General features: G+C 51.0%; 1 protein-coding gene across 4 annotated transcripts in view; it reads left to right on the forward strand.

Annotated features, from left to right (window-relative positions):
- RIMS3 (regulating synaptic membrane exocytosis 3) overlaps window positions 1-20,388 on the forward strand; it is a 46,890-nt gene that overhangs the window by 11,962 nt on the left and 14,540 nt on the right. For 2 of the 4 annotated variants that reach the window (XM_078003913.1, XM_028827492.2), the window contains exons 2-4: window positions 6,544-6,742; window positions 12,498-12,745; window positions 18,381-18,522. In XM_078003913.1, the coding sequence (XP_077860039.1) occupies window positions 12,529-12,745; window positions 18,381-18,522 (359 nt within the window). In that variant the 5' untranslated portion in view covers window positions 6,544-6,742; window positions 12,498-12,528. 4 annotated transcript variants of the gene reach the window in all.

Consider the following 20,388-nt stretch of genomic DNA (forward strand, 5'->3'; position numbering starts at 1 on the left):
GGGGGAGAGATTGTCCCATCCACCAGCACCCTTGAGGGTGGCCCTGCCTCTCAGGATGAGCCTGCCTGTCCCTTCTGCTATCCCCCATCTAGGAAGGGGGAGCAGTGGAACCAAATATGTATCTTATTGGGATCCAGTATCCACCAGCTAGGGTGACCATATGGCTGGGTTTGCCTGGCACAGTCCTCATTTTCACCTGTGGTCCGGTGTGATTGAGTATTGTCCCTGCTCATTCTCATAAGGGTCCCAGGTGGATGATAAATTATGTGCTCACCTGTAATAAGACTTTGATCCAAAGACCTTTTCCCAGTCGCCTCTGCTCTGCCCTGGGAGTTCTCTAGCCATGTGGACATGTAAGTGTGTGTGTGGTTGCATGTGTGGAAATTGTCCTTCCTGTGCTAGGACTGAGCTGGAATAAGTGCTTCAGAGCCCCGGGCTCCTGCCACAGCCCAAACCCTCCCCAATGCATCAAGCCCCCTTTTCTTTCAGTCCAAATTCTGCTTTCCATTCCAGCTGTGCTCCTTTCAGGCCTGGGCTTCCCCTGTGCCTTAGGGAGGGAGTCAGGGTGCCCCCCTAGCCTCCCTCCTGCATCCTGAGCTGGGTAGACCCCTTCATGGTCTCAATATCAGGGTGTTGCAGGGCTTCCAGCTTGGCCATCTGTATATTCATGGCGTCTTCTGTGAGTTCCTCTCCTACTGTTCACCATGGACTCTCCCTCCTTCAGTTGGTTCCATCATCCTCCTACCTCTAACTGTAGGTATTACCTCTCAATCCTTCCTCACTCTCTGCTGTCTCCTGGGCATTCTTCTTCCTTTCCACACCCCATTTTTTCTTTGGAGAACACACCCAAATCCTGCCCACTCACCTTGCTCTCCTGAGCGCTAGTGAATTGGCTTACCTGGCCAACACCTGAATGTGAGAGTTGCAGCATTATCTCAGACCCATCGGGACTAGAATGGGGATTCATCTTCTCCTTAAGCCAGGATTTTTCTGCTAGGACCTCAAGCTCTGCCGTTGGCACCTTTCACCCCCATCCGTCCTGTAAATCACCTTGGATTTCATTTACTTATTTATTTATTTATTTATTTATTTATTTTGAGATGGAGTCTCACTCTGTTGCCCAGGCTGGAGTGCAGTGGTGAGATCTCGGCTCACTGCAAGCTTCACCTCCTGGGTTCACATCATTCTCCTGCCTCAGCCTCCTGAGTAGCTGGGACTACAGGCGCCCGCCACCAGGCCCGCCTAATTTTTTTGTATTTTTAGTAGAGACAGGGTTTCACTGTGTTAGCCAGATGGTCTCGATCTCCTGACCTTGTGATCTGCCCGCCTCAGCCTCCCAAAGTGCTGGGATTACAGGCGTGAGCCACCATGCCCGGCCAAATCACCTTGAATTTCATTTTTTCCCTTTTCCCTACTTTGTCCCCTCACTCACTCTAGGCAATCCCCTAACCCCACCCACCACTCCTGGCCACGTTTCCTCTTTGCACCTCACTTTCTGAAGCAGTGCAGCCCTTCTTCCTGCATGGATGTAGCAGCCTCCTGGCTGCTCTTCCTGCTGTCAGGCTTCTTTTTGAGTCTGCACTCAGTGTCAGATTGATCTCTGTAAAGTATTACATCTAAATCATGTCAGATTTCACTCCTACAGGATGAAAGCCTAGCTTCTTAGCCCCACATTCAGAGCCCTGCATTGGCTGCTCCCAGCCTATCTTTCCAGCCCTCTGTTCCGCAGTTGTACCTACCTCCTCTCCAACCGCACTGCTCTGTTCACCAGCCTCTGAACACAATGTTTTCTCCCTGGGCCTTCCCAGTAGTTGCCACCTCTTTCCTTTAGAGCCACCTCTGCCTCTCCTCTCCAAACCTCACCTATCTTTTGAGGTGCAACTGCTGGGTTAATGCCTTCTCTGGTCTCCCCCACCCTGAAGTGTTCACTCTTTCTGCAGAACAACCAGAGCAATGTATCTTCACCTCTCAGTGCCTTGGGTGGTCCATGGACCAGCATCATGAGAATCACTTGTAAGTTTCTTAGAAATTCAGTGTCTCAGGCTCCACCTGTGACCCATGGATCAGAGCAAGCTCCCCAGGTGATCCACCTGCACGTTGCAGTTGGAGAAGCACTAAATGGTGTGGTCATTGAGGACAGGATCTTGCTTCTGTTTGGGGAGTCACCTTTGGCCAGTAGTAGTGGTATGCTCCAGTGCCAAGTTTAGCAGCCCCTGTAAGGAGACAGGTGCCACATCTAGCCAGATCCTACAAGCCAAGGGAGGGGTGGATGGTGGAGATGGCTGAAAAGAATGTGTACCCTGGCTGGCCCCTTCCCACCCATAATCTATGCCCTGCAAGGCCCCAGAGCTCAAGCTCTGTAAATCTGACTGTAGAAAGCACTTTAGTGACATGAGGAGGAATCAATTAATCAATAAAAAAAAGCAGTTATCAAGCAGATAGAAGAACTTTTCCCTCGTCACAAAGCACACATTGGTGGAAATGCTTGTTACTCTAATGTATGTTTTGAAAAAGAAAAATATGTGGTTTTGGTTTTTTTCTTTATTATCACATTAATACAGTTTCTTAAGTAGTAACTTTAGAAAACACAATATGTCACATGGAGAAAATAAAAATGACTCACAGTGCTATAAATACTGCTAATTTAATGTTTTAGGTTGCCATTCATTCATTCTACAAATATTTACTGAGTCCTGCTATATGCCAGACCTGTGCCAGGTACTAGGGATTCAGGGTGAAGACGACGACAAGGTTCCTATTTTTAACCAGCTCACAGCCAGGGGGCGGGGTGTGGGAGACAAGCACAGAACAAGTTAGGAACAGCAGTGTGTTCATTTCCTAGGGAAGCTGCAACAAAGTGCCACGAACAGGGTGGCTTAAAACAACAGAAAGGTAGACTCTCACAGTTCTGAAGGCTGCAAGTCTAAAATCAGATGTTGAAAGGGTTGCTTCCTTCTGTGTGCTGTGAGGAAAATCTGTTCCGTTCCTCTCCCCTGGCTTCTGGTGACAGGTGGCAATCCTTGGCGTTCCTTGGCGCATTGACGCGTCACTCCCATTTCTGCCTCCATCGGCACATGGCGCTCTCCCCGTGTCTGTCTTCACGTGGCCGCCTTCCTATAAGGACACTGGTTATATGAGGGACCCACCCTTCTCCAGCATGACCTCATCTTAACTCGTCACATCTGCAATGACCGTGTTTCCAAACCAAGTCACATTCTGAGGGACTGGAGGTTAGAACCTCAACATTTTTTAGGGGGACACAATTCAACTTAGGGACAGTACAAAGGGAATTATGGGGACTAACCTCATCTGGGAAGACTCTCCTAGGAAATGACCTTCAAACTTGAATTGAGCCAAGAATAGGGTTTAGCCAGGCAAAGGTGGCAGGACTGACAAGTATGGGGCCACCAGATCATGGGGGTGGGGGAAGAGAAGAGCATGCCAGGCAGACAGGAGACAAAGTGGCTAAGTGACTCTTTTTTTTTTTTTTTGACAGAGTCTGGCTCTGTCACCCAGGCTGGAGTGCAGTGTTGCGATCTCGGCTCACTACAACTTCCACCTCCTGGGCTCAAGCCATCCTCCCACCTCAGCCCCCCGAGTAGCTGGGACTACACATCAGGCTAATTTTTGTATCTTTTTGTAGAGACGAGGTTTTGCCGTGTTGCTCAGGCTGGTCTCAAATTCCTGGGCTCATGCGATTCACCTGCCTTGGCCCCCCAAAGTGCTAGGATTACAGGCATGAGCCCCATGCCCGACCCAAGGTGGTACTTTTGAGGACTGAAAAGAAGCACGTGTGACTGGGATACAGAGTAGGGGCAAGAGGTATGGGACGGACTGGGAGATAGGAGAGGAAGACAGTCCAAAGCAAGTGTGACTGGAATACAGAGTAGGGGTAAGAGGTATGGGACGGGCTGGGAGATAGGAGAGGAAGACAGTCTCTAGGTCACATGGGCTTGTGGGCCTTGGTGAGGGGCTTCTCCTTTGTCCTGCAGGAAATGGGAAGCTAAGGGAGGTTGTCAAGCAGGAGAGATTCATTCTGTTTTGTAGGCTGGCTCCTCCCAAAACTGACTCAGGCTGTGGTGTCCCTCCAAGTCCCTGCTTCTGAGGAAGAACACACAGCCCTGTCCTTAGGAGCCCCTAGCCCAGTGAAGGCCCATGGCGACCCTGTCCTGGGAAGGGGGCATGGCTGTGACCCCAGCAGCCCCTAGTGGAGCCTTCAGGAACCTTGTTCTGAATGGGAGACAGGGCTCACCCAGCCCTGGGTCTGCCTTACCCTTGTGTGTTTTGAGTCCTTAGAGTTTGGGTTTGAGTCTGACCACCCCATCTCCTGCACTGCCATGATGACTGTGACTGAGCTGTATCTAGGGTCCATGTGGTGCCCTGAGGCCCCAGGAACGTCAGGGGCTCAGTCTTCTAGGTCTTGCAGGGACCATGCCTTCAGCACCCTACTCCCTTCAAGGCATGTCTGCAGTCTGCATTGCCTTCCTACACAGTATCCAGCCTCTCTGGGGTCCTCAACCCATCCCTTACCACACCCTCAGAGGGCCACCCCTTTCCTGTGTGTGATGGGAGAGGGCCTGCCCACCCTGCCCAAAGCTGCCTGTGCCTGCCTTGCCCAGGCTGGGTGGGCCAGGCTGGGTAGAGGAGAAGTGGGTCAGCCTGGTAGCCATGGTGACAGCAGCTGCTCCGTGCCAGCCTTCTCCTCTCCTCACCACAAACCTCACCGATGAGCTCCTTTGTCCGGTCTGGCGGGGATGGGGGTCAGGCGAGTGAGATTGGGGACTGTGGTGTGTATGAGTGTGCATGTGTTCAAGCTCACACACACCTGCTCAAAGGTGGGGTGTGTGCCTTAGCCAAGGGAGCCCATGACTTAGGGTAAGACGCTTCCTGCTTCCCTGCCCACGGAGCCATGGGGCTCTTCCTGCCTCTCTGGACTGGGCAGGGGCCCAGTGGGGAGGGTGTTTGTGGGTGTGTGCAGGTGTCTACACATGTGAGTCCGTGAATGCCTATGGCTGTCGTCGTGGCTGCTTCTGTGTGTCTCTGTGTGTATGAGTGTCTTGGTGGGGGGCGGTGTGCATATCTGTGTGCACATGTGATTGCGTCTTTAAGTGTATATCATTGACACGAGTCTGTGTGATCACACATTTGGAATTCTGTGCCCCATGTCTCTTCCTGCATGTGTGTGTGCACGTGTGTGTGTGTATGTGTGTGTGTGTGTGCGTGCACACATGCCAGCCTGGCTTGGGGGAGACAAAGGTCTGCACAACTAGGAGAGGAGCCGTTGCTCTGTGCTGCCCACGCTGGCTGGGTGTGCTTCCTTGGCACAGACTGTCTTCACCACCACAACCACCTACCAACCCATCACCGCCCACCTCTAGACAGGAGAGGCTGGAGCCGAAGGAGCCCCTCTACTCCTTCTGTGAGTGCAGGCACTAGCCTCTGACAAGGGCACAGATCAGCACAGGTGATGCGATGGGCCATCCTGGCGCGGGATTAGGTTTGGGCCAGGAGTATCAGATGCCAGACCCACCATCCAGCAGGGGGTCAGGAGCTGAGATGCTGGCACAGCTTCATAGGCCACTTCTCACTTCAACTGAAAAGTGCAGGGACCCTGATCCCAGACTTCTGGAGCACTCAGGGCTGTGGTGGGAGGTGCTGCTCTAGTCCCTGGCCCTTCCCCTGAAGTGGTTGCACCTGGTGTGGACTCCAGACCAATAAGAACTAACACTTGGACAATCCTTTACGATTTATAAAGGGGATCTTTTTGGAATAATAATGTAATTGCCCAACTGATGATCATTTACCACATCCCAATCCTTGTTTTGTGATGTTTTATATAAGAATCCTAAAGCAGACATTATCGTCCCCACTTTATAGATGAGGAGCGTTAGGCTCAGGGGATTTGTTAAGGAAGCCCTGTATCATACGGCTTGTAAGTGGCAGATCTAGGTCTTGACCTAAGTCTGTCTGCCTCCAGAGCATGTGTTTCATTCACTCTGCCTTTCTCTGCTTTTTGCCTTCTGCTCCTCTTTGTCTCATCTGACCCCCAGTCCAGCCGGGAGAGTCGGGGAGGGCCCAGGTGGTGATTAAACTCGTTTTGTAGAGGAGGGAATGGAGGGAATGGTCCAGAGAAGCTGAAGGACCTGCTAAGGATCACATGGCTGGGGCAGAGCCAGGAGTGTGTCACCCAACTGCTGGGCATGTCATAGAGTGTCTGGGGAGGAACACAGACCCCATTAATCAGAGGGAGGTTGGAGGAAGGAAGGATGGGGTCTAGAGCTCCTCAGCGGTTGGTCCTGGGTGAGTCTCTGTACATGTATTAAAAAATCTCACAGTTGTGGGTCTTCAGCAGCTTGGCATCCAAGTGCCTAAAGGAACATTAGGGGGCCCAGGAGTTGTGAAAATTTTACAAGAGGAAACGGAGAATTGAAGAGTTTAAATGATTTGCTCAAGGTCACACAGCTTCTTCAAAGTCTATCTTTTTATGCCATAATCTACTGGAAGCCCTTGAGGGCAGATGCCTTACCTAGCCCTTCCTCTAAGCTCCCCTCTTCCCTTCCAGACCCTTTTGCCACATCGCCTCCTCCTGGGAGCCTGCCCTGATTGCCTTCACCTCATTTCTTGAAAACTGGTGTTTTAGCAGAAGTCGATTGAAGCCTTGTGCAAATGCCCTAGGGGTGTGCTGTTGGGAGGGGCACAGCCCCCTGTGATGCGGAACACCAGGCTCAGATTCATCAATTTGGTGAGTTGGGTTTTCTTCCAGGTGAAGGGTGGGGAGGGAGCACCACCGATAGGTGATTTGAGACCTGAGAGTTAGGGGACTTAGGGCTGAAGCGCTGATTTTGCCACCAATTTTTTGTGTTACCCTGGTGCGTCTTTCCCCCATTCTGGGCCTTGATTTCTTGTTCTGCAAAATAAAAGGCTCAGGCTAGAATAGAGACAGCAAGTCAGTTTTAGCTCATGAGCTGTTTCTCATCAGCTGGTGCTGGAGCCCTGTGTTGAGAGGGACTCTGAGGCTGTCTGACCTTGATGGGAAAGAGAGAGGTTAATGGTGTCCACTGTGAGCAGAGGATGGGGAGGGGTGGTAGGAGCCTCAGTTATTTGCAGTCCCTTCCAGCCTAACACGCAGTCCCTTCCAGCCTAACACTCCATCACCCTGTGATGCATTCCTTGGTCTTTACTGTTGGAAAGGTGAGTGGCTAGGTTCATCTTGAGCTTTTGTGTGGCCTTGAACTACCAAAAATTCTCATCTGGGTGGGGCGCGGTAGCTCACACCTGTAATTCCAGCACTTTGGGAGGTCGAGGCGGGCGGATCATGAGGTCAGGAGTTCGAGACCAGCCTGGCCAATATGGCAAAACCCCATCTCTACTAAAAATACAAAAATTAGCTGGACGTGATGGTGGGCACCTGTAGTCCCAGCTACTCAGGAGGCTGAGGCAGGAGAATTGCTTGAATCCGGGAGGCAGAGGTTGCAGTGAGTTGAGATTTCTCCACTGCACTGTAGCCTGGGTGACAAAGCAAGACTCCATCTCAAAAAAAAAAAAAAAAAAAAAAAAAAATCATCAGGTTAGACCCACGGTTAAAGGGACTGAGAGGCCCAGGGTAGCCCGGTAGGGCCCTGAGACCTGCTGTTGTCAGGATTCAGGAGAGAGTTTGGAGGGTCCTTTTAGGGTACTGAGACCCCGGGGTAGAGGCCAAACATCCAAGGGCTAAAAAGAAAACACAAAGCTTATTCCTGGGGAGCTGGGCAGGTCTCTTCTGGCATGGAGTTTTGGCAGAAGTGGGGGCTGTAGCTGTCTCCCTGGAGGATAAATCGAAGTTTCTCTGCTGCTGTGGTAATAGCTGGGAGTCAGCAGGAAGAACTTCAGAGTGAGGTCTCTGTGACTCACTGAGATCATAGGACGGTTTCCTTCCCTGAGGTGCCATGACCCGGGCTGAGAAAGGGACGGTCTGCTCAGAAGCAGGGAATTGGTGAAGGGACTTGCGTGGGAAGGGTAGAGTTTATTTAGCAATTGTTTGGAATCACCAACATGTGACATGGTGTGCTCTGTGTCCTGCCTGCTCCTCACCACTCTGCCACAGTCTCCACCACCTTCCCTTTTCCATCCCTGTGGTCTGATGGCTCAGGGGTTGCTATTCTGTGGATGTCCCTCCTTTTAGGTGCCCTATCTGTAACTCTGGCATGTCTTTCCTGAGCTAAACCTGCTGCCAGAGAAGAAACTAGATCTCTAATTCCGAGTCCTCCGCTCCAATGTGCATTCATAGACTCAACTCTCCCAGTCAAAAGGAGTTTTAGAGATTACTTAATCTGACCCCTTCATTTTACACCCAGATGAGACAGCCGAGGCCCAGAGGAGTTCACATAAGGAATCTGTTCACATTCGAATCCCACATCCTGATTCCTAACCCTCCTAAGCTGCCCTACCCAGGACTTCTGGCCCACAGGGTCAGTCCTAGGACCTTGGGTCCAGGGCTTTGGGTCTGGCTCCTCCTGCCCCCTTGGGGAGTGGCCTGCAGACTGGGCCCTCCCAAGCATTTTTCAGTTCTCCAGCCCTGCTGGTTGATCCCTAGATGGTTAAAGATGAGAAAATAGCTCTGGATGGTGCAGAGACCTTGATTCCAAACCAACTGCTTGTCAATTCCATTTATTATTCATGAGGAAACATGAGCCCTGGGTTGGCAGGGTCAGGAATTTTGTCCTTTACCCCCGTCCCTTTCCGCCCCCTGGGGGTGGTACTCTCCTGCTTCCCGGAGGCTGTGCTAGGGAAGCACTTTGCTTCTCCAGCTATGGTCCGGTTGGGATTTCTCCTGCCCTAACTTAGATGCTCATGCCAGCTGTGGGAACCTGGGCCAGAGGGGCTTTTCTCATACAGACACTTTCCTTGTAGTTTTCTCAAAGGGCCCAGAGACCCAGAGCAGAGTCTGAGCTTAAGGGCCGGGCCTCCATTTTTGGTTGAAGGGACAGGGGATGCTAAGCATTCTGTCTCTTTGTGGAAACAAGAGACCTGAGTTCAAGTCCAGGCCTTGCCTCTTCTTAGCTGGCTAGGATGGATAAGTCCTTTACTTCTCTGAGACTGTTTTCTTATCTACAACACAGAGATAACCACATACCTTCCAGAAATACTGTAAGGAGTAAATTAGACCTACACCGTGGCAGAGTCACAGTATCAGAAAAGCCTTCTCCCATCTTCCACCAAAAGACCATGCAGATACCCAAAAAACACACAAACTGGCACTAGAATTGGAAACTCAAAAGAAGAGATCATCATAGGCCCCAGTCCAGGGGGACTTTCCATTAGCTGCAGGGTTGATGGGGGATGGAGAAATACAATCCAGGACTCTGCACACGTCACACGGTGAATGAGATCGGTCCAGGCAGCCACAGAGAAGGCAAAAAGAGGTGTTAACTCATCCCCTCTGTCAGCTATACTTTGCCAGGCTGGCAGGAGTCATGCTGACCAGGTGACCATTGTCAGCTGTCTGGGGACTGTCTTCCTTATCCGTCACAATGGTGCTTTTCCTCTTCCACCCGTTCTCCCTCCCCTTTCTGTGTGCTTTTGAAAAGGTGGACTCCTTCAGTGTACCAGGCCCAAGGGCCCACCCAGGGTCAAGCGAAGTGCCCTGAACCCTGGGATGGTCAGCTGCCCCAGGAAAACCACTGTGGGCTAGGACAGAGCCAGGAGGGTGCTGGGTGCAGAGGATGCTGGAGCGGCTGGCCTTTTTGGGTTCTTCCTGAGCAGAGGAGACCGACTTCAGCATGGGACTTTGCAGCCAAACTGTGGAGGCCGACAGCTGGAGATCCCACTTCTGTTCAAAACAGAGCCATAGACTCCTGCAGCCCCCTCCCCCAGAATGCTTCTCAGGGCCCTCTGTCCTCTTCCCTAGCACTTAGCATAACCATCATTAAATATTTAACTGTAGAATTAGTTATTTACTGTCTGTCTCCCTCCTGGACTGGAGGCTTTGGGAGGGCAGGACCAAGTTGGTCTGACTCACCGCTGTATCCTTGGCATTCAGCAGGGGCCTGGGAATTTTAGGGGCTTAAATATTTGTTGACTGCAGCTAATAAGGAGAGTAAATGTCAATATTTTAAAAAGGAATTTGACAATATATTCCGAGAATCCAAAAGACATTTATGACCCTGGCATCAGGTAGGATGCTTTTGGAGGTAACAGAGAACTCTGATTCAAACTGGTTTAAGCAATGGAAAATGTATTGTCTCACATCATTGGAAGACCAGCGCAGGGCAGGCCCCAGGTGTGGCCTGAGGTACTTTCTGTCTCAGTGCTGTCTGTTCACAGTAGCACTGGCTTCATCCTAGGGCTGAGCCCTCTCTAGGGTGTAGGAAAGAGAAGGACAGAGGGAGAAAGAAGGAGGGCTCCCCACCTCTCTTATAAGCATGGAATCCAAATCTTCCTCCGCTTGGACACGTAAGAGTTGCCAAGGTGAATGCCATTCACGGATTGCCTTAAATTAATCAAGATCTGCCTCTAAAACAAGGAGTGGGTGGTACCTGGACAAAACCAGCCCTCTGTCAGGAAGCAGAAAGAGGGAGTGTATGCTAGGGAAGCTCCTAGCAGTATCTGTACCCCTGGACCCAGTCGTTCCATTTTGAGGAATCAGTCCTAAAGAAACAAGCAGACAATATCCATGTAGAAAGATGTTTAGGCTGGGTGTGGTGGCTCACACCTGTAATCCCAGCACTTTGAGAGGCCAAGGCTGGTGGATCACTTGAGATTAGGAGTTTGAGACCAGCCTGGTCAACAGGGTGGAACCCCGTCTCTACTAAAAATACAAAAAAATTAGCTGGGCATGGTGGTGCATGCCTGTAATCCCAGCTACTCGGATGGCTGAGGCACCAGATTCACTTGAACCTAAGTGGCAGAGGTTGTAGTGAGTCGAGATCGTGCCACTGCACTCCAGCCTGGGTGACAAAGCAAGACTCCATCTCAAAAAAAAAAAAAAAGAAAAAGAAAAAGAAAAAAAGAAAGATGTTTATTGCCGTGTTTATTTAAAAGAGAGGAAAGAAACCAGGCACGGTGGCTCATGTCTATAATCCCAGCACTTTGGGAGGCTGAGGCAGGCAGATCACCTGGGGTTAGGAGTTCGAGACCAGCCTTAACAACATGGTGAAACCCCCCTCTACTAAAAATACAAAATGTTAGCCAGGCATGGTGGTGCAGGACTATAATCCCAACTACTTGGGAGGCTGAGGCAGGAGAATTGCTTGAACCCAGGAGGTGAAGTTTGCGGTGAGCTGAGATTGCACCACTGCACTTGAGCCTGGGTGACAGAGTGAGGCTCTATCTCAAAAAATAAATAAATAAAAAATAAAAACAAAAGAGAGGAAAGAGAGAAAGAGGAGAGAAACTTGGGCCTGATCTAAGAGGTAAACTATATTGAAATACGTAAGTCAATTATGCTACTTCTATACAATGGAATATCATGGTAGCATACATAGTGTTAATGACATTGGGAAATGCTTATGATGTATTTTTTTTTTGAGACAAGAGTCTCGGTCTGTCACCCAGGCTGGAGTGCAATGGTGCGATCTCAGCTCACTGCGACCTCCGCCTCCTGGGTTCAAGCGATTCTCCTGCCTCAGCCTCCTGAGTAGTTGGGATTATAGGCGCCCACCACCACGCCTGGCTAATTTTTGTATTTTTAGTAGAGATGGGGTTTCACCATATTGGTCAGGCTGGTCTCGAACTCCTGACCTCAAGTGATCCGCCCACCTCAGCCTCCCAAAGTGCTGGAATTGCAGGCGTGAGCCACAGTGCCCAGCCATGATATAATGTTAAATGAAAAAAATACTAGTATATAAAATGATATTTGCAGTATGAGTTCAATTATTTTAAAAAATGCATGGAAGGGTGGCTGGAAGGGAATAGACTAAAATGCCTCTCAAGTAGGGTGAGTTTCTTGCTGCTTTGGGCTTTTCTGCAGTATCCCTTTCACACAAAAGGACCCCACCAGAGTCTGCACAGACTGGAGCCAGTTCTGTTCTCCCTGTTATTATTTGCTATGAAAATAATAACCACTAATACTTACTGAATATTTCCTCTAAGCCTGATGGGCACTTCACATGCATTATTTAATTTAATCCTTAGAACAATCCTATGAGCTAAGTGCTTTTATTTCACATCTTGCTGAGGTGTTCACTGAAACCTCAGGATGTTTGTTTGGTTACAAGTTCACACAGCTAGTGTGTAGAGGCCTTTGGAATTCAAGCCTGGGCCATGTGACTCCACAGCCTCGATCCTCTCCATTAAACTAGGTCACCTGCGAGGTTCTTCATAGCCATGTGCTAATAGGAATAGTCCCTTTTATTGAGCCAGAACCTGTGCATGCCCTTGACATTTGTTTGTGCATTTAAACCTTACAGCCTCAGAGAGGTCAAGTGACTAGCCCAAGGTCATGCAGCTAGAAAGTGGTGGGACTGCAGTAGATTCATCCAGGTCTGACGTGGGATCCTTTGTTTCCTGCCCACCTTCAGAGCTGCCTGAGGCCCTGCCGCCCCAGGGACCATGTTTAACGGGGAGCCAGGTCCTGCCTCATCTGGGGCCTCCAGGAACGTGGTGCGGAGCTCCAGCATTAGCGGTGAAATCTGCGGATCCCAGCAAGCTGGGGGCGGGGCTGGGACCAGCACTGCCAAGAAGCGGAGGAGCAGCCTGGGTGCCAAGATGGTGGCCATCGTGGGCCTGACTCAGTGGAGCAAGAGCACACTCCAGCTTCCGCAGCCTGGTGAGGGGACCTGGGACATCGCGGGGCGGGGGTAGGGGAACTTTGCAAAGACAGACTACCCAGGGACTGCCCTGATGGGTCTGCACTTCCATGCCCACAAACACTTATACGGTGGCCCTTCCCGTACAACAGGTGCTGTTCTAGGTCCAGTAGGTGTATGGACTGATTAAATCTCCATGGAGCTCTATGAGGCAGGTACCAAAGAACAGAAAAGGGAGGTCAGATGTTTCAAACTACACAACTAGTAGGTGGTGGAGCCTGGATTCAAACTCTAGCAGTTGGGCTTCCTAGCTGATGCTCTTAACCGTTACACTCTACTGTCTCCACACACAGACTTAGACATTAACCAGTAGTTACTTGTTAAACAGGCTTATGTTCCTGGCACTGTGTAAGTGACACCACAATTTTACAGACATACACATCCACAAGATTTAGTCTCAGGTGCCGGTGCAGGGCTCACACCTATAATCCCAGCACTTTGGAGGGAGAAGCGGGAGGGCCACTTGAGCCCAGGAGTTTGACACCAGCCTGGGGAACATAGTGAGACCCCCTGGTTTAAAAAACAAAAAAGATTCAGTCTCACCTGTAATCTCCCAGTCTCCTAAATACAAATAACTACACAAATGCACTTCTGTAGTCCCATGTATATGTTACGAAGCACAAGGGAGACACACACAAAGATGTGTGACTTGTACAGTTACATAAATAGAGCACTCAGTGGCTCTGGTAAGCTGCCCATATATCCAGGGAGGCACAATAGAGAAATTCACACTGTGCATGGTCACAGATAAAACCAGTCATGCAAACCACACAGACACGGCCCTCTGATTACATGCACAGACCCAGATCACAGAAACATGTCCCATGTGTGCAGGTGTACATCACAAAGCCACATTCACACACACTATAATAGCTCCATCCTCATCAATGCAGTATCCTTTTTCAGACACCTCGCTGCAGAATCTCAGTTATGTTCAGCCTGGTGGGTGACCACCTTGTGACATACATAGACCCCACAACACAGAGGAGCCAGCCCTCCCCACCAAGACCTCCTCACTTTGTGGCATCAGCCCAGACACCAGCTGGTTTTGTTTTAAAATCTCTTCCTGCTTATTTTGTTCAGAGTAACAACTTCCCCAGAAACCTTCACATAGGCAGCTGGATGGGATGGTGAGGGGGCGGGGGCTCCGGAGGATCCAGGGAGAATGCTCATCAAGGCTCCCAGTTGGGGCTGGGGGTGGGGGACTTTTCCAGGCCTTAAAATAGATTTTTACAAAGCCCTCAACAGGAGCACGTGGGCTGGTCTTTTCCAGCAATCAAGCTGTGATGTGGTTTCTGGCTGGGGAAAGCTATTATAGATGGGGAAGGGGCTTGAGGTTATCAGAGTCCTAGAGTGGGCATGGCCTCTGTGAATATGTAGTTTAGGCCTGGTACTAGAGAGTCAGGAAGATGGGGACTTGGGGATCTAGAAGTTGGGCTGGGACAAGGAGGGGGCTGAGATAGGACCAAGGAGTGAGATTAAGATTAGGAGGTCATGGAGGTGTTGGACCCCAGGATTCTAGCTCCAGGGGACCAAGCCCAGGAATCCAGCTGATTCAGTTTCAGACCCAAAGGCTTCTTCATGCCCAAAGTGATTTGGAGGGACAGTCTTCCAAGGACAGGATAGGGACCTGAGTCACTGAGAGAAACTTCTAGTGGTCTGCCTTGACTTTACAGGCTGCAGGCAGGGATTGGAGCAGATACCAGGAAGACCTTTCATCTCGAGAAGAGATGAATGATGTTGGGGCTTCTGAATCCCTTGTCTCCTTGGTGTGCAAGGGCATGGCTGAAGGACTGGAGCTAGGGGAACTGCCCAGATGCCCTTCTAACTGAAGGTGTCTGTGAATCAGCTAATTGCTGAAAGTCAGAGCGGGGAGGGTCCCTTGAGATCATCTAGTACACTGTACTTAAGTTATTGATGAGGCATCCAGAGCCTGGGGAGAAAGCATGTCCCTGGAGAACAACCTCAAGTTCAGATCCACCCCCTGTCATTTACTAGCCGGGTGACTAAGGCAAGTTACTTCACCTCTCTGAGCCTGCTGCCTTGTTCCTAGAATGAGGACAGTGATACATGCCTTGCAGAGTTGTCCAGGGGATTAAATGAGATAGGGTGTGCAAAGGCACCCAGCTTCATGCCTGGTACATAGGGTAGGCACTCAGCGAAGTGTTGATGCTATTATTATTACCTGCCATTGTACCATAAGGCCAAAAGAGAAGTGAGTTCTCAGCCTCCATACCTCTGCTCCTTCCCTGTAGCATACTCCTCTCCATCTAGAATTCCTTCTCCATTTTTGCCCCCATGCCTTGAGGATGCCAGTATCCCAGCTCGGACCCTCCTCATGGGTGGGAGCATCTGGTGCCAGAGGAATATATGAGGCAGACTCATGGGCATTGGCTCTGGAAACTGTTCTGGGAAAGACCCTAGAAGGGTGCCCCCACTCCCAACAGATGGGATAGTTCCATTCCCTGCAGGGCTGGGCTGTGTGAAGTTGGGAGGAATTCCCCTCCTGGACTTGGTCTTCTGGGCTCAGGTCTGCCCTTCCCAGGGCCTCCTTCCTCCTGGTGTGTCCATACTCTGCATTGGCTAGAGCCCTGCCCATCCTTCTTTGTTTCAAAGCCCCTGCCCTAATACAGGACCCATAATATCTAGCCTGGACGATTGCACCACCCTCCTCTCTAGTTCTCCTGCCTCCTGCCTGCCTTCTTCCAGTTTATTCCTCATGTTGCCCTAGAGTGGACTTACAAAATCTCACTTTAGAGGGTGAGTCCTGGCTCTGTAACTCACCATAGGACCTCTGGAAATTTACTTTTCCGCTGGGCCTCAGTTTCCTCTTCTGTAAAATGGAGCTAAAATGCTCTCTCCCAGTTTCCTTTTGGATCTAACATTCACTAAGTCGTGGGAGCAGTGAGGAGGGTGGGGTCAGAGCTTTGGGTCCAGGACACAGGTGGGTTCTGGTCTGGCAATTGGCTGGGTCTACAGAGGACCATCCTGGGCTGTCCTAGCCCCTGCCCAAACAGAGCTAGTATTTTCAGTACCAGGGACAGCGGCTTTCCCCTTCTGGACTCCGGGATCTGGGTCAGGGTAGAGAGAGGGCTCAGGACCATTCCAGAAGATGCCATAGGGAGTGGTGGTACAGGGTGTGAGTGCCCCTCCTTTGTTTGTGATGGGACAGATGGGATGGTTCCTGGAGTCTTTTGGTCTCTGGGGCCCATAGAATTATTTCAGGCAACTTGGCCTGTTTCTCTAGAGAGAGAGAGATTATATAAAGTTATTCCTTAAATCAGCAGGGGTTGAGACTATACATGTATGAAGCCAGTGGAGGGATTGTATGGACATGTATGAAGCCAGTGGAGGGATCGTCTCTGAGATTGCAAGAGCTTTCTCCTCCCTCTAAAGTCATGGAACTTCATCTCTGCTGAATCACCTCTCAACTAGATGGGGGATTGGGAGGGGAGGGAAAAGAGCATGACAGCAGACTGGGAGTCTGTGGGCCTGATCTAGGTCCCAGCTCTCTCGGCACCTGGACCTCAAGCTTCCCATCTGTGAAATTTGGGGGAGGGGTAGCCAACGTATCTCTAAGATTTCAGGATTCTGTGACTCCCCGACTCAGGGTCTCACATTGGGTTAGACAAGTCTTATCTAAGAAGGCAAATTTGCTCCCAAATGGGTCTAAGTTTCCCTAAACTCTGAAAGAGGAGGGTTGGGGTCATGAGGAGGTGAGCCTCAGGCTGTGTGTTATGGGGTAGAGATATGAAGGCAAGGGAGCCCCCACAGACCCATCTGTCTTCTAATTGGGTTAGAGATGATGTAGAATTAGGGGCCATGGACAGGGGGAGGCCCCACACACCAGCTTTATTACCCAGGCCTGTGTGTGTGAGGTGGGTCAGACACCATTTGTGGGTTTTCATCAACATGTGTGATGAATGGGAGGGTTCAACTTCAAGTGTTACATGCAAAGATCATGTATCCATGACTTGACCGAAGGCGACAGAATACATCATGTGTACGTGTGACCAAGACCTGGTAGGACCATTTGTGACTGTGTGACTGTGATATAAATATGCATGTAGCCTCGTGTATGAGATTACTGTGTTTATATATGTGATTGCTGCTGCTCGTGCATGTCTGCCTATGCCTCTCTTTGTGAAAAAAATATGTATGAGCTAATGTGACTCTGTGTGTGTGTGTGTATGAGAGAGACAGACAGACATATTGATGGTGTCAGGGATTCCAGTATCCCAGAAGCTGGGATGATTTCAGAGAAGACATTCTTCCTCACCCTGCACCCTGTTCTCAGCCTGTTCCACCACCCACCCTCCCATCCACTAGTGATCCTAGACCTCTCAGCTTGCCCTCCTCCAATAGGGACTTTCTGAAAGACAAGCAGACGAAGCAGGAGGAATAACGTCTTCCTTTTCCCAGGCTGGGGTCTTGAACATCCCCTCCCCAGCCCACCACTGGGTGTGGTGGGAGAGAATTGCCAAGGTAACCAGCTCCCTGCTCCCCACTGCTTTCAGGGGCTGTGCTGCCTGTCCTGCCCTGGCCTCCCCCTCCCTGTAGGCAACTCCACTCTTAATTCGCTTGGCCTCTAACCAGTGACAGCAAATGGTTCCTTTGGTGCAGTTCCTATCTGAGGGCCAGTTCCCTCCCCATCAAGCTGCTCCAGCTGCCAAGCTTCAGCGGGGGAAGTCCCTGCAAACCTTCAGCCCGTCTCCCCCGTCCACCCCCCCAGGAGAAGAGGTGTCTAGAGGGACCACACTGCAATGCCGAGGAGGTTGCCATGGAAACCCAGGCAGGATGGTGTGCTGCTGGGAGAGGGAGAGTGTCCCATGCTCCCTGCAAGGCGGAGAGGGAGGCTAGGATATGGGGGTCGAGAGCCTCTGAGCAGGAGGCACAGAGACACAGGGGTAAGCTCTCACAGGCCAGCTTCGGGCTTCTTCTGCAGACCTTTTCTCAAAGCCAAAGGCAATTTGGGTCAACCCAGCAGTCCCTCTCTGTCTTGTTTCCCTAATGGCCTCTCCAGCTCTCCACACATGTCCTCTCCATGTTCAGCCCCACCTAGAGAAGGCAGGTTTGTTTGAGAGTGGTCAGGCTTCCCATGGGGACTTTCCTATAGAGCCACCAGAGGTATGAGAGGTGAGTTGTGAGGTCCGGGTGTGATAGGGTCTGAGGGTGCCTGAAAGAGGGAAATTAAGTCTGAGAATCCCAGAGAAGATGAACTTTCCAGAAGAGAGTGGGAGGAGACACACTTAACCTTTGGGGCAAGGGCTGAAATTGAGCGGGAAGGTGGGCGTCAGGGGAGCCTCATGAGGGTGAGGCGCGGGCCCGGCTGCAGATCTGTGGCTCTGCCTGGTGGCGCCATCATGACTCTGCCTGCAGCCATCTTTCTAGTCTGCTTTGTCAGCGTCAGTGCCCTGAGCAGGGCCAGCTCTGAGGTCAGCTCAGCCATGCCCCTGCCTCCAGTCAGAGCCCTGCTCATCCTCCCCATCAACCCCCCCATGCCAAGAGAGTGACTTTGGCAGGACTCTTAAGAGAAGCCGCATTCATAATCTGACCTTGTTCCCTCTCTGTGCTTGTGTGGCGGGGGGGTCACAGAAGGGGCCACCAAGAAGCTGCGCAGCAACATCCGCCGGAGCACGGAGACGGGCATCGCGGTGGAGATGCGGAGCCGGGTCACGCGCCAGGGCAGCCGGGAGTCCACCGACGGAAGCACCAACAGCAACAGCTCCGACGGCACGTGCGTGCAGCCCCGCGCTGTGGTCCCCTCCCTCCTCCTCGGTCCTCCAGTCACAGAGCCACTGGGCAGGGTGGGAAAGCCTCCCTGTTTTGTTTCCAACTAAAATGTCTGGGTCCTCTGTGTCTCTGCCTTCCTTCATACCTCTCCCCTCAACACTCTGCCTGGACCCCAGGTCTTCCATCGCTCCCATTGGAATATCCAGATATCCAGGAGCTATCAGTTCCTTCTGTATGTTTCAGGAAGAGACCCTTACCTCCCATCTCCCACCACCCACACACTGCCCTGCTCCAGAGGAAAGAGTGGAAAGGAAAATGTGGCCCTAAAATCCTTTTAAATCTAAAACCATTGTTGTGACCCAGATGAGTGATGTTCTCTCAAGGAAGCTTGCTTAGAGCTGAGGGAAGGAGATTGGACTAGATCAGTGTTTTTCAAACCATGGATGGTGACTCATAGACAGGAAATAAAATAGGTTTAGTGGGTCAAAACCAGCATTAGAAAAAGAAACAGGCATATCTTATGAAGTAAGGATAAATTGCCTTGCGAATTTTTGTTTCCATTTTTTATGTATAGATGCACACAGATCTGTCCTGGGTCATGATGTTAAATCTTTCTTACATGTAGGTTGCATTAAAAAATTTGAAAGTCACTGGGTTAGATATTCCCACAGATCTCTTCCAAGTCTATGAAATTATAGTTGTATGACTAAGATTTTCTGCTTCTGCTTCAAGGCCCAGTGACTTCTAGGCTCAGGACTCTGTGGCTCCATTGTTTGAGATTCAGTGATTGTGTGCCTCACTGCTGCACCTACTTCCATGAATGCGAGTACTCTCAAGCATTTATTACATCTTCCCATGTGCAGAGCATGCCTGGGCATCTCAGATAGGTCATTCTTACACTGGGATCTGCCGGCTGTGATTAGACCAGGAACAGTGATCTCTTTTTTTTTTCTTTTTCTTTAGAGCCGGGGTCTCACTCTGTTGCCCAGGCTGGAGTGCAGTGGCGCAATCTCGGCTCACTGCAAGCTCCGCCTCCCGGATTCGCACCATTCTCCTGCCTCAGCCTCCCGAATAGCTGGGACTACAGGCACCTGCCACCACGCCTGGCTAATTTTTTTTTTTTTTCCCCCGAGACGGAGGCTCGCTCTGTCACCCAGGCTGGAGTGCAGTGGCGCGATCTCGCTCACTGCAACCTCCACCTCCCGGGTTCACGCCATTCTTCTGCCTCAGCCTCCTGAGTAGCTGGGACTACAGGCGCCTGCCATCATGCCCGGCTAATTTTTTGTATTTTTAGTAGAGACGGGGTTTCACCGTGTTAACCAGGATGGTCTTGATCTCCTGACCTCGTGATCCGCCCACCTCAGCCTCCCAAAGTGCTGGGATTACAGGCGTGAGCCACTGTGCCCAGCCTTTTTTTTTTTTTTTTTTTTGAGACAGGGTTTCACTCTCACAGTGTAGGCAGGCTGGATTGCAACAATGGCGTGATCTCCACTCACTGCACCCTCCGCCTCCCAAGCTCAAGTGATTCTCCTGCATCAGCCTCAGGAGTAGCTGGGACTACAGGTGCACACCAATGCACCCCGCTAATTTTTGTAGAGACGGAATTTCACCGTGCTGCCCAGGCTGGTCCTGAACTCCTGAGCTCAAGCGATCCACCCGCCTCAGCCTCCCAAAGTGCTGGGATTACAGGCGTGAGCCACCACGCCTGGCCTTGTTTTTCGTTTCTTGTTTCTTGAGACGGAGTTTTGCTCTTGTTGCCCACGCTGGAGTGTAGTGGCGCGATCTCGGCTCACCGCAACCTCTGCCTCCCGGGTTCAAGTGATTCTCCTGCCTCAGCCTCCTGAGTAGCTGCGATTACAGGCATGCACCA

Source organism: Macaca mulatta, chromosome 1, assembly GCF_049350105.2.
Source record: "Macaca mulatta isolate MMU2019108-1 chromosome 1, T2T-MMU8v2.0, whole genome shotgun sequence".
Lineage (NCBI taxonomy): Eukaryota > Metazoa > Chordata > Mammalia > Primates > Cercopithecidae > Macaca > Macaca mulatta.